Source organism: Pelophylax lessonae, assembly GCF_965119305.1.
Source record: "Pelophylax lessonae genome assembly, chromosome: 8".
Classification (NCBI taxonomy): Eukaryota; Metazoa; Chordata; class Amphibia; order Anura; family Ranidae; genus Pelophylax; species Pelophylax lessonae.
The window spans coordinates 150,768,413-150,782,557 of record NC_138775.1 but is presented as its reverse complement, the minus strand read 5'-3'; the positions used below and the strand labels follow the sequence as shown (position 1 = coordinate 150,782,557).

General features: G+C 43.8%; 1 protein-coding gene across 2 annotated transcripts in view; it reads left to right on the top strand.

Annotated features, from left to right (window-relative positions):
* The first annotated feature begins 1,476 nt into the window (after window positions 1–1,476).
* EDEM3 (ER degradation enhancing alpha-mannosidase like protein 3) overlaps window positions 1,477–14,145 on the top strand; it is a 116,971-nt gene continuing 104,302 nt past the window's right edge. Inside the window, exons 1-2 of one of the 2 annotated variants that reach the window (XM_082265425.1) lie at window positions 1,477–1,821; window positions 13,245–13,290. In XM_082265425.1, coding sequence (XP_082121551.1) covers window positions 1,691–1,821; window positions 13,245–13,290 — 177 coding nt within the window. In that variant the 5' untranslated portion in view covers window positions 1,477–1,690. The remainder of the gene's footprint in view (window positions 1,822–13,244; window positions 13,291–14,145) is intronic. The other variant, XM_082265426.1, reaches the window with a different exon arrangement.

The following is a 14,145-nucleotide window of genomic DNA, read 5'->3' as shown; positions in this document are numbered from 1 at the left end:
TGAACTTCCAGTGACCAATATGAGAGAGTGAGAGCGATAACACCAAATTTAACACACCTGCTCCCCATTCACACCTGAGACCTTGTAACACTAATGAGTCACATGACACCGAGGAGGGAAAATGGCTAATTGGGCCCAATTTGGACATTTTCACTTAGGGGTATACTCACTTTTGTTGCTAGCGGTTTAGACATTAATGGCTGTGTGTTGAGTTATTTTGCAGGAACAGAAAAATGTACACTGTTATACAAGCTGTACACTCACTACTTTACATTGTAGCAAAGTGTCATTTCTTCAGTGTTGTCACATGAAAAGATATAATAAAATATTTGCAAAAACCTGAGCGATGTACTTACTTTTGTGAGATACTGTATATATACATAAATATGGCAGGGGGACATTTTTACTGTCTTGGGGGTTATATCACAACGTAGAGAAAGTATGGGTTTTAAGGGTCAATTGGAAAAAGGAAAACCAAGAATCCATATTTTAAAGTAGAACATTTTATTGAATTGATTCCATAAAAAGTATAGTGTGTACATGAGGGATCACTGAAAGACACGAGAATCCCCCATATATTCACCAAAAACATTAAAAATAACAGCACAGAAATATATCCCTGATAAGGGAATAATACATGCTTCAAGCTGATGTTGGTGCAAGAAGTCTTTGTTGATATTCGGTTTGAATGTCCCAATGAGCCAACGCGTTTTGCATCGGGCTTCGTCAGGGCCAGAGAGACCGAGCAATACCGATATTTCTTGCTGTGTGTGGGGATATTGATAGTAGGCTGGATATATAGACTTCTATATTAGTAGATATCTTGTGACAACGGCTGGTGATGTAGACCAGTCTAGATATTATTTCTTCAGCTGATATAGATCACCCGTATTGAAGCCGTAGTCTTTTTCACTCTATCTAGGTACCCCCTCCTAGTGGCTAATACTAATCAAGGCAACGCTGTGTTCTGGCTAATTAGTTTAGTGTCAAAGGTATGATTCTCTATCCCATAATAGGGGTCCCCCCATTCTGTCTTCTCTCCCCGATTCTCCACCTTTGGGCTGGTGAACCTATGAGTGTGAATTCTGGCACACTTTGCCAGTGAAGTGCTCTGCAGAGATCGCAGCTTCATAATCTGTCAGTGACAGATTCTCTGTGTGCAGAGATGATCAGCAGAGAACATGTTCTCCATCATCTCTGTTTTATAAACCAAAAATGATCCAAGGTAAGCTGTGATCATCATGGTCGCTGCTCTTCTCGGTTCCATAAACGGACATTATATACAGTCACACTGTAGCCTACTGATCCGTGTATACTGCTCTCTGACCACCTCCACATCCATCCTAGCCCGGCCCACACACTGCCCAGGAATAAACATACTCCTGCTCCAATAAGAATCCTGCCTTCTTTGTGTCACCGCCCACCGGATCTCCGGCTCCACGTCACATCTATGACTCCAGGCAGAACGCTGGTCTCTGATTGGATCACGCTCGTCCCGTCCCCGCACGTCATGAGAGCTGCTGAAAGCCGGAAGCAGCGGGCAGCTGGTGGCAGAGAGTGACACTTGAAGCTGGGCGACACTCGGTTGGCCAGGCCCAGGATACACAGGCCTCGGAGACACTCAGGCATCTCCTTACTGGACAATGCGCTCACTACGGGCCTAGCGGATACGGACAGCCTGGACTCCAGTATGAGCTTCTCAGCGGAAGAACCCCGGACATGGGGCACCGTGTGGAGACATCTGCTCCTTTACCTCATGTGCCAGGTGTTGGTGCGGACGGGGCATGCTGCTATGACCAAGGAGGAGAAGTCACAGCTCAGGTGGGAGAATGGTGGGGTGTGTGTGTCAGTTTGGGAGGAGGTGGTATTGTTATTGGAGGAGATCACATCTGTACTGATTTCATCATTACCAGGAGCAGCTTCCGGGTACCTCACACTTCCTGACTCTCACATCCCTATGTATGATATCTTATTATAAACTTTTTTCTGTTTTATAGTGGAGGGAAAATACCTCAGTGTCAGTGATCATTATGAGGGGAAAATATCTTGGGATCAAAAGGAGGGGAACTATCCCATCATCAATATGAGGGGAAAAATGAGCTGGGGAGGGGGGGAAGTACCATGGTGAGTGGTCACTAGGAGGAGAAAATCCCGGCGCCAGTGGGAAGGGGAAACGTCCCGGCGCCAGTGGGAAGGGGAAACGTCCCGGCGCCAGTAGGAATGGGGGAAACGTCCCGGTGTCAGTGGGAAGGGGAAACGTCCCGGCGCCAGTGGGAATGGGGGAAACGTCCCGGCGTCAGTAGGAATGGGGGAAACGTCCCGGCGTCAGTGGGAAGGGGAAACGTCCCGGCGTCAGTGGGAAGGGGAAACGTCCCGGCGTCAGTGGGAAGGGGAAACGTCCCGGCGCCAGTGGGAATGGGGGAAACGTCCTGGCGTCAGTAGGAATGGGGGAAACGTCCCGGTGTCAGTGGGAAGGGGAAACGTCCCGGCGCCAGTGGGAAGGGGAAACGTCCCGGCGCCAGTAGGAATGGGGGAAACGTCCCGGTGTCAGTGGGAAGGGGAAACGTCCCGGCGCCAGTGGGAATGGGGGAAACGTCCCGGCGTCAGTAGGAATGGGGGAAACGTCCCGGCGTCAGTGGGAAGGGGAAACGTCCCGGCGTCAGTGGGAAGGGGAAACGTCCCGGCGTCAGTGGGAAGGGGAAACGTCCCGGCGCCAGTGGGAATGGGGGAAACGTCCTGGCGTCAGTAGGAATGGGGGAAACGTCCCGGTGTCAGTGGGAAGGGGAAACGTCCCGGCGTCAGTGGGAAGGGGAAACGTCCCGGCGTCAGTGGGAAGGGGAAACGTCCCGGCGCCAGTGGGAATGGGGGAAACGTCCCGGCGTCAGTAGGAATGGGGGAAACGTCCCGGCGTCAGTGGGAAGGGGAAACGTCCCGGCGCCAGTGGGAATGGGGGAAACGTCCCGGCGTCAGTAGGAATGGGGGAAACGTCCCGGCGTCAGTAGGAATGGGGGAAACGTCCCGGCGTCAGTAGGAATGGGGGAAACGTCCCGGCGTCAGTAGGAATGGGGGAAACGTCCCGGCGCCAATGGGAAGGGGAAACGTCCCGGCGCCAGTGGGAAGGGGAAACGTCCCGGCGTCAGTGGGAAGGGGAAACGTCCCGGCGTCAGTGGGAAGGGGAAACGTCCCGGCGTCAGTGGGAAGGGGAAACGTCCCGGCGTCAGTGGGAAGGGGAAACGTCCCGGCGTCAGTGGGAAGGGGAAACGTCCCGGCGTCAGTAGGAATGGGGGAAACGTCCCGGCGTCAGTAGGAATGGGGGAAACGTCCCGGCGTCAGTAGGAATGGGGGAAACGTCCCGGCGTCAGTAGGAATGGGGGAAACGTCCCGGCGTCAGTAGGAATGGGGGAAACGTCCCGGCGTCAGTGGGAAGGGGAAACGTCCCGGCGCCAGTATTCACTAGTAGAGTTATATGCCCTGGTGTCAGTATGAGGGGAAACTGCATGCCTCTGTGTCAGTGGTCAGTATGAGGGAAAATGCCCCAGTGTCAGTGGTCACTAGAAAGGGAAAATGATCTGGTGTCCCTACCAGAGGAAAATTCCTCAGAGTCATTCTGCAAGTGTTATAAGGAAAAATTCCCTGGTATTGCTATGAGGGGAAAATGCCACGTCGTCAGTAATCACTAGGAGGGGAACCCCCCCCCCCCCCCCCCGGTGTAAGTGGACAGTAGGAGTTAAAATGCCCTGGTGTTTCTATGAAGGTAAAATGACCCAGCGTCACTATGAGAAGAAAATGCCCTGGTGTCAGTGGTCACCACTAGGAAGGGTGAATGCTCTGGTGTCACTATCAGTGTTAATTTTGGCAGCAAATTTCAATTTAGTTTTAGTCTTAGTCTTAGGACTAAAATGGCATTTTAGTTTTAGTCCTATTTTAGTCTTCTGCAAGTGTTTTAGTTTTAGTCGTATTTAGTCGACTAAAACTCCAGTATATTTTAGTCGACTAAAACGCCCTACATTTTAGTCGACTAAAACTCATTTTAGTCATCTATAATCAAATGGGTGTAGTTCAATTGTAATTTGCAATGCATTATTTAAGCATTTCTCTACAATTTCCAAACTCATTATATACTACTGCTGGTCCTGGAGTGAAAAATCTAATATGTTATTATTTATGCTTTGAGCATGCACCAGTGTTAATTTTTGGCAGCAAATTTCGATTTAGTTTTAGTTATAGTCTTTTGACTAAAATGCCATTTTAGTTTTAGTCGTATTTTAGTCATCTGAATTGTGTTAGTCAACGAAAACGTTTTAGTCGGTTTTAGTCGACGAAATTAACACTGGTCACTATGAGACGAAAATGCCTTGGAGTCAGTGGTAAGTATGAGGGGAAAATGTCTCGGAGTCAGTGGTAGGTATGAGGGGAAAATGCCTTGGTGTTGCTATTAGGGGAAAACCTCCCCCCCCCCCCCCCCTTGTCAGTAGAAGGGTAAAATGCCTCAGTGCCAGTGGTCAGTATGCAGGGAAAATGCACAGGTGTTGGTGGTAAGTAATAAGAAAGGCATTCCATGCTCAGGAATAGGAGGGGTGCTCTGTGGGAGAAATGCACTAGGGGCTTTGGATAGGTTTGAACTGTAGTGTGTCATTGTGGGGGATGGGGGTACTTAGGGGGGCTGGGGGAATATGTAGCAGGCTGGCTGGCTCATGGCAGAATGAAGGACTGGAGGTCACTGTGGAAGAGTGTCTTCAGTGGATTTTCTTTCCCCACTTACTTCAGACCCGCTAACAGTGAAGTGAACCTTCTTCCCCGAAGGCACCTGTACTGATAGCAATGTTGCAGCTGCTGTACATCTGAGGAGGTTTTTATCAGTGATCCTTCCCTGCGAGATGCCTAATGTAACAGTAATGAAAATATAAGGCAGTCTGTGAATGGGCAAGGGGAGAGGTGGGGTGGATAAATGAAGTACGGCTTCTGTGTATGGAGGCGTCTGCTCTGGAAGTGTAGTGTGAGCTATACTGTCTGGCTTCAATGGAAGTGTAAATTGTAAAGAAATGGTAGCAGTAAGATACACCTCATTGGTTAACTTTTTTTTTACACAGCACATTTTATTTAGAAAACAGATAGCTTGGACTTCAACATAAAGTCAGTCGCTGCCCCACCACACCCGTACCTTCTATTACCTGCCATAGGCTTCATGCAAAATGTCATATAATTCACTTTATTTTGCCATTGTTGAGGTTTTTTATTCTCATGTCACATTTTTCTTGCACAAACTACAGTAGCTGTCAACCTTGTCCAGTGAGCAGATAATGCATCATTACTTTTCAGAAGTTCAGTTGGATTTTCTTTCTGATGAATCCCAGATCATTGTTTAAAGGTTGCAGATAGTTAGTAAGCCACTCTGTTGTACAGGTAACCCTAATAATGGCTAGCTAGTCATCCTACTACTGAGCATGGACTACCACTAGTCCATGTATAGCACAGTGGAGTACATAGCACTACCCCCCAGCCCCCACCTTCACTGCTGCAGCCACCTAAAATAAAAAAAACTTCCAGGTCTAGGGCAAACAAAAAATCAGTCCTCGGGGACATGCTGTATGTCCAGGTTTGAGCATTGTCACATTGGGTATTGAGTCTAGTCCTATGCAAAAACACTCTCTATTGCGAAGGATTTTGGGGAAATTGTAAACGAATTATCTCTCTCCAAGCACAACATTTCCAAAGCTCCCCATTACAATGCTTGCCTGATCAAACTTTCTTGTTTTCAGTAGTGTCCATTTGTGCTAGAACTTCGGACACTTCTCTCTGCCACCATAAGTGTTGTCTCCACCCCAGACACCATCATCTGCTTATCAGCCATATGTTGTGAAATTGTAAAAAACTTCCTTCTTTCTACTACTCCTAAAGTAATTTTAAACCCTCAGTTTGTAAGCACTTTTTTGCGGCTGATTTGATCACTTACTGGGTATGCAGCTTCTTTATCTTTTAATCCTTTCCTTTGTTCCTGTTTGTTTTAAGCTGGTGCCATGATCACTGCACTCGTTTTCCAGTTTCAGGGTGGTTTCTTTTCCTCACAGCTTCTTATGGAGTCAGCTTTGCATGCAAGAACTGGAGTTGTCACTCTACATTGTGTTCATTAATAGAAACACACAGCCCTATAGCCTAGGAGAGTCACTTAGAGGGATTGTTCAGGCTGAAACCCTCTTTATCCTCATGTATGGTGATATACTGTATATGTGGGTTGTAGTGTAAAGTTATTTACACCCTGATGCATAGTGTCCAGCAGGAGGGATTCTTCCATCCACACCTTTTTTTTATGTAGGCTGAACGAAATAATTCTTTCTATTCGTTTATGGCTAGCTAGGTATTTACATGTCTCATTCTATCACATATACCAAAAATGAAAGGAATATTGCTCCGTTTATGACAGAAGATGGAGCCATGCAAATCATTCCTTTCCATCCAGTGTCTAAATGGTCAATTCAGAGCTGTTGGCGTGTAGTGCAAATCTAGGCTGCCATTATGGAGCCATTTATTTCATATCCATGACTCAGGTTTGGGACCCAATGAGTAAATATAACCATTAAAGCAGTAGTAAACCCTAGAGCAGTGATGGCTAACCTTTGGCACCCCAGATATTTTGGAACTACATTTCCCATGATGCTCATTAACTCTGCAGTGTAGCTGAGCATCATGGGAAATGTAGTTCCGAAACATCTGGGGTGCCAAGGTTTGCCTTCACTGCCCTAGAGGGACAGCTCAACTCAGTTTCAAACAGTGTAGACTAACTTACTATTTGGCGTCTTTAAAACATTTTCAAGACATGCCGCTTAGGAGATATTGCTCTCTCCATCTGTCCATACCGTCACTCACTCATGCGCACCAATGATGGCACACGGAGTGTTCTGCCTATCTGTACATCAATGTTCTGTCTTTACATCATTCTGTTTCCTTAGCACACTTGTGAAATCCCACAAGACTTATTTACTTACTTTCATTCCGCATGAGAATTACCAATACTTGGCTTACTTTCATTGCGCATGAGAATTACCGATACTTGGCTTACTTTCATTGCGCATGAGAATTACCGATACTTGGCTTACTTTCATTGCGCATGAGAATTACCGATACTTGGCTTACTTTCATTGCGCATGAGAATTACCAATACTTGGCTTACTTTCATTGCGCATGAGAATTACCGATACTTGGCTTACTTTCATTGCGCATGAGAATTACCGATACTTGGCTTACTTTCATTGCGCATGAGAATTACCGATACTTGGCTTACTTTCATTGCGCATGAGAATTACCGATACTTGGCTTACTTTCATTGCGCATGAGAATTACCGATACTTGGCTTACTTTCATTGCGCATGAGAATTACCAATACTTGGCTTACTTTCATTGCGCATGAGAATTACCGATACTTGGCTTACTTTCATTGCGCATGAGAATTACCAATACTTGGCTTACTTTCATTCCTCATGAGAATTACCAATACTTGGCTTACTTTCATTCCGCATGAGAATTACCAATACTTGGCTTACTTTCATTGCGCATGAGAATTACCAATACTTGGCTTACTTTCATTGCGCATGAGAATTACCAATACTTGGCTTACTTTCATTGCGCATGAGAATTACCAATACTTGGCTTACTTTCATTGCGCATGCGTGAAATTCCCACACTGACATTTGCAAAATGGAGAAAGTGCAGGAGGATAAGGCTTTAGGAGGTTTCAGCAAAAATGGCACCAGCTTTGGCCGGAACAGACCGATATAAGAAGCTGCAGAAATTAGTAACCGGAATTATGACGTTCTAGCTTATTTCTCTGTTTATAACTACATTATAATTTGGTATTCTGCTATATACAGCTTGAAATCAATAGTTCTATAGTAGTATAAGAATCACTGGTGTATTCTATACTATACACCAGTGGTTCCTGGTGTGCATTTGGCTGTTTGGGGTGTAAAGGAAAAAATTGGCATGGCTCCACCCATTGTCATGTGACTGTTCTAAGAAGGATTTACTGTGCTATTAATGGGTTCAGTTTGAGGGCCTTTTTTGATTTATTTGAGGATAAGGAGAAAACAGAAAAGCACCTCCTAAGTGCAATATTTTTTTAGCACAGGATGGGTGATTTAAACAATGAAACCCTCACAAGAGGGAGAAGATAAAAGGCTCATAGATCAGAGTTGGCTTCCCGGTGGAGTACATGCACGTCAATTCAAGTAGCAACAACCGCGATGCAACAGGGAGGAAAGACCGGCTGCTCCGTATCGTTATGGATGACGGAGGTGGAGTGCAGCGTCAAGGGAGGCGATTGTCGTAGTCAGGACACTGAAGACACAACGTGTTTCTGAGCATACGCACTACTTTTTCAAGTGCCTTAGAGGCGCTGTTCTGTTCCTTATCCTTAGCTTTACAGAATCGGCTTCTACCTCCTGAAAAGAGCTTCAGCCCTAAGTGCCAAGCGTGCCTTTAGTCCTTGTACTGTCCCTCCCTTGTTATCCTTCCTTTTCCCCCTACATTGAATTTCATGACCGAAATCCTAAATGGACGTCTCTTGTAGTGCTGCAACGACTCGTCTACGTAATCGATTACGTTGACTACAGAATTACGTTGACATGCGTGAAAGGCGTTGACATGTCGCACGTGATGTCAATACGCCCCCTGCTCGTGCCGGCCGTTCTCCTCCCCCTCCTCGGAGTGCATGAGACTGACACTGAGGCGTGAAAAGACTGGGAGATAAGGTAATCATGCAGGCATCAGTTTACATTGTTCCCACATACCTCAATTGTATGCCAAATCATTTAACTCTTGCCCGCCTGCCTGAGGAAATCCTATCGGCAGCTTCTGCTAAAATACTAAACGAGGCTTCCCGGAGGAGCATGCGCGGGTCACCGTCCGTTATCAGTCCTGCCCGGCTCCTCATCCATTGTTCTATACCAGTGTCATAATGGGGGGGCTTCCTGTGTCCTGGCTGCGGTGGGGATTGCATGTTCCTGCAGCTTTCTATACATGAGGGACAAGCTGAGCGGTTGCCATCATTCCCCCCCCCCCCCCAAATAACAGAAAAGTCCAGCAGTTACCATCAATCCCCAATAACGGAAAAGTCCAGCAGTTACTACCATCACCCCCTCCCCCATAAATAAAAAGTCCAGCAGTTACCATCATCACCCCCGTACTAGAATAATGGAAAAGTCCAGCAGCTTCCATCTCTCTCTTCCCCAATAAAGAAAGTCGAGCGGTTACCAACATCTAACACCCCCCCTGAGGAATGGAAGGTTACCCCCTCTCCCACACTGTAAAATGCAGACTAGTCTGGTGGGATATGATTAATAAATCCTGTATAATGGGGGGGCCAGAAATTGTTCCCTTTTTTACATTTTATTTTTGCCACTTCATTTTTGTATACTGTAAAAACTTCAACCACATTGAAGTATTTCTTTGGAAAAAAATTAAAAAAAGTTGAAATATTATATTAGAAGTTGTACGTATCATGTAAAGTTATTCAAAGGATTAATTAGCTAATCAAAAAAGTACACTCCGATTTAAGCAAATAAATAAAATAAAAATAATCGTTAGATTAGTCGACTAATCGGAAAAATAATCGCTATGATTAGTCGACAGACAAAATAATCGTTATTTGCAGCCCTTGGAAAGCACTTTACTGGCTAAATTTTAATAATCCATCAGTCAGTTTGCTGCCCCCCCCCCCCTTATTCTCCTTCCCTCCTACAATCCTTTTATTGTATAGTATATTTTATATGGACATTCCTTTGAATTAACTTTTATGGACTGTCGCCTTTTTTTTTATGTAGTCCTTTTTTTAAGTCCCCTCTCTTTATAACGTTAGTGGTTATAGGTTGGTCTTGGGTCTTAAAGTGGAACTAAACTTAACTTGTAGAAAACTGCAAGCTTGCAGCTCTTTATTGCAGAAGAGACATGCTATGCTTGCAGTTTTCTATTGAAGGTACACTGAGCTGCACATGCACAGCTCAACGTGCATTTCCGGCTATGCCAGAATGACTGACTGCCATGTGCATGCGAAGGGCGACGTCATGCCCCGCCGGCCAATCAAGAGGCCAAAAACCCAGCAGCTGGGGTGAAGATGATAACCGCTGGCAAAGGGAAGGTTGCATCGCTGAAAGGTTGTGATGAGTATGTTCTGAAGTTTAGTTCTGCTTGTCAGGACAACTGTAATGTGATATGTAATGGCTCCTATTTACTGCATAGAGCTTCTATCACCGGACTCCCAGATCTAGTGCAGGTTCTAGGATAAGCCTGTCTTGCTATGTAATGCTACAGTGGTTTGCTCATATTTTTAGGAACTGTTTTGGGGATTTTAGTAGGGCTAGGTTCATACTTGCAAAAAAATCCTAATGCTGACACCAATGTGCACCAACGTATGTATAACTTTAATGTCTTTAAGGTGCGTTACAAAACGCACTCCAAAAGTCTTCCAAGTGATTTCAGCTGACTCCGCCTCCTGAAAGTACATCTCTCAGCTTCTCTATATTTCAGAAGGCAGGCCCTGGGAATTTCTGTGACACAGCAGTGCCTACTCACCGGTCATGGTGACTATGTGTCACAGAATTAAAGGAAGTAAATGTTTGAGGATCTTAAAGTAAATTTATAAACTTGAAGATTGTTCAGATAATTAGGAGTAGGCTAGAAATAATTGAAATATAAAGTGCAAATGAATGACCATAGATAAACTTTAACATAGTGGGCAGTGGGTCAGTGACGATCTATAAAGACAATGCAGGCTCTTTAAACCTTCAGTATGGCAGATAGGAGACACAAAGCTGGTACTAAGCTGCAATATTAGCATATGACATTTAGGATGCTCAGTATTCCCGGGTTACTGCTGGAGGAATTGGGATGCCACCCTCTCCAGTGGGGAAGCCAGGTGCAAGGAAAGGATATGTTTTTTAGGTTTTTTTTTTTTTCTTTCTGCTTGGTAATTGAAGATGGTGTTGTATGCAATAAAAGGCATAGACCACTTATTGCAAGGTCCACTTTAACCAGAATATGCAGTGGTGCAGTTGCTGACTTAAGCAGGCCATAGACGATTCGAATTTCGTTCGAAAATCGTAAATGGCAGTGTTATCAAACGATTTTCGTATCGTTAGTGTGGTATGTAAAACGTTCGATTTTTCGTACGACAGCAAAAATTCACATATCCAACATGTTGGGTTTTTTTGCGAAAATCGGCCGAATTTCGTATCATTAGTGGGGGAGTTGTATGATTTCGCCTAACAAAACACAGAACAGTAGGGAGTGTGTCCGGTAGAGATGTGGTTAAAAGGCACAAAAAATAGTGTTTTGTCGTACGATTTTCGGCTCACATTGATGGTACACTCGATGATGTGCACGAGTGCCGCTTTCGTTTATCGAACGATAAATCGTACGAAATTCGAATCGTCTATGGCCTGCTTTAGTTACAGAACATGCAGAACAATATTGTAGATTGGTTAATGAAAAAAATATTTCCAACAAAGTGTATTGATCAGTTGTTATTATCAAAAGGTAAATGCACTTCTGTTGGTTGTTTTTTAAACCATTTTCTGCTGTACCCAAAAATAGTTTTGGTTTTAGATCTACGTTCTGTTGTGCATTTAGCTGATTGCTGGTTTTCAGCTTTTACATAGCAAATAGCTGTGGATCAAAGTTTCTTATCTAGTGGTACTGGGTATTTGGCAAGGTAAAATGCACTCTGTGATTGGAGGATGGGTTGGTGAATGTCACAATCTCTCCTTTAATCAGAGCACGTTGCATCCATTGAAAAGCATTATAATGTGTAGTGCGCTAATTCTGTGAAACCTATAAACATAAATATGTGAACAATAGTGACACCAATATCATAAATAAATAGGGTTACATATAAAACATAAAAGTCCATGAAATTCATAAAAGGTCCATATATGCAACAGTTCACATAAGTCCTTGAATGAAGAGATCCCAATACCAAACAAGTGATTTCAATGAAAACAAATAAGGAAAAGGTGTTTCAAGGTGCAGGTATTCCCCTTACCAGACGGGTAAAAAATAAGGTGCAATACATCTCCAAACAAAAAGATGCGTGCAGTGATATAGAAAGCCCAGCTCTGCCCACCTCGTGGCCGGTTTGAGAGTAGATAAACTCTTACCAGATGACCTAAAACTTAAGGTGTATGGATAACTTCTGGATATCTTTCAGCTCAATGGTAATGACCGTCCCCCAAGCTTGCGGCTCCCTGTTGTCCCTTTCACCTGCGAACACCTGGATGAAGTTTCACTTCCAAGGGACAACAGGGAGCCGCAAGCTTGGGGGACGGTCATTACCATTGAGCTGAAAGATATCCAGAAGTTATCCATACACCTTAAGTTTTATGTCATCTGGTAAGAGTTTATCTACTCTCAAACCGGCCACGAGGTGGGCAGAGCTGGGCTTTCTATATCACTGCACGCATCTTTTTGTTTGGAGATGTATTGCACCTTATTTTTTACCCGTCTGGTAAGGGGAATACCTGCACCTTGAAACACCTTTTCCTTATTTGTTTTCATTGAAATCACTTGTTTGGTATTGGGATCTCTTCATTCAAGGACTTATGTGAACTGTTGCATATATGGACCTTTTATGAATTTCATGGACTTTTATGTTTTATATGTCACCCTATTTATTAATGACATTGGTGTCACTATTGTTCACATATTTATGTTTATAAGTTTCACAGAATTAGCGCACTACACATTATAATCATTTGTACACTTAATTATCCTCACTGGGTAATCAGATTTTAGTTGCAGCTTTTTCATCGATTTATTTATCAGCGCTCCCTGATGGAATGGAGGAGCTGGAGGGCGAATGACCCGCAGTGCCCGATACTCCGATTGCCGCTGACCGCACTGTACAGGGTAGAATGAAAGTCAGAGTTGTACATAATGCTGCAGCCTAGACACATGGGATATTCGTAATTAGTGTGGATTTATTTTTACTTTGCACGTGTCAAAATAGTTTTTGGCCAGTGTTCGTTAAGGTGTTGGTGTAAAAATGTTGATATTCGATTTTGAATTGATCAAGACTGTAAGCAAAATGAATTACTTAGACTTCAGTACATGCAAAGTTTAATATTTCTTAAATCCTACTAGTTTTTGTTTACAGTAACTTTAAGCATGCAATTGTATAATGATGTTTTATACAAGGTAATGGATAAGCAATGCACACATTTTGTTTGTACATTTGAGTTTTTTGCATTTTTTTTCAGGGCTCAAGTGCTGGAAATGTTTGATCATGCATATGGCAATTATATGGTATGTATACAAGATCACTTTTATTCCATCCAAACACTTGGTCTGTATTATTTAAGCACAGTAAATGAGTGTTTTTATCATGGGAAATATACCACCTGTTTAAAAATAATGAAGGTCATCTCTGAGTTCTTTGAACTTTAGATCTACAGTATGTCACCTGAAACCTCATTTCCTATCAGAATTGGGAGAAATGGGAGACAAACGGGCTTATGGAGCCCGTACATAGAGACTTGCAGACTGGTCTACTGCAGATTGACCTCTGGCCAAAACATTCAGCCAGTACATACCTAAAGTCTGGCTCAGCAGAGAATTTGAATATTCCTGTTACCATATAGTAGAGGAGGAAGGAGTAGTGGTAAAATATCACTCATATGAAGGTGGGGCAGTGGAAATATGTTTAACCAGTCAAAAACAATTTCTTTTAGACTGGTCAGCCAGTCAGAGTCTGCCTTTGTATATAATCATGAGCTTGTTCCCAGGAAGTGTCAAATCTCGTGAATTTCGGTTTTGTGACCCCCCCCCCCTTCTTCCTCTTTCTTCTCTCTTTCTTCTCTCTTTCTTCTCTCTTTCTTCTCTCTTTCTTCTCTCTTTCTTCTCTCTTTCTTCTCTCTTTCTTCTCTCTTTCTTCTCTCTTTCTTCTCTCTTTCTTCTCTCTTTCTTCTCTCTTTCTTCTCTCTTTCTTCTCTCTTTCTTCTCTCTTTCTTCTCTCTTTCTTCTCTCTTTCTTCTCTCTTTCTTCTCTCTTTCTTCTCTCTTTCTTCTCTCTTTCTTCTCTCTTTCTTCTCTCTTTCTTCTCTCTTTCTTCTCTCTTTCTTCTCTCTTTCTTCTCTCTTTCTTCTCTCTTTCTTCTCTCTTT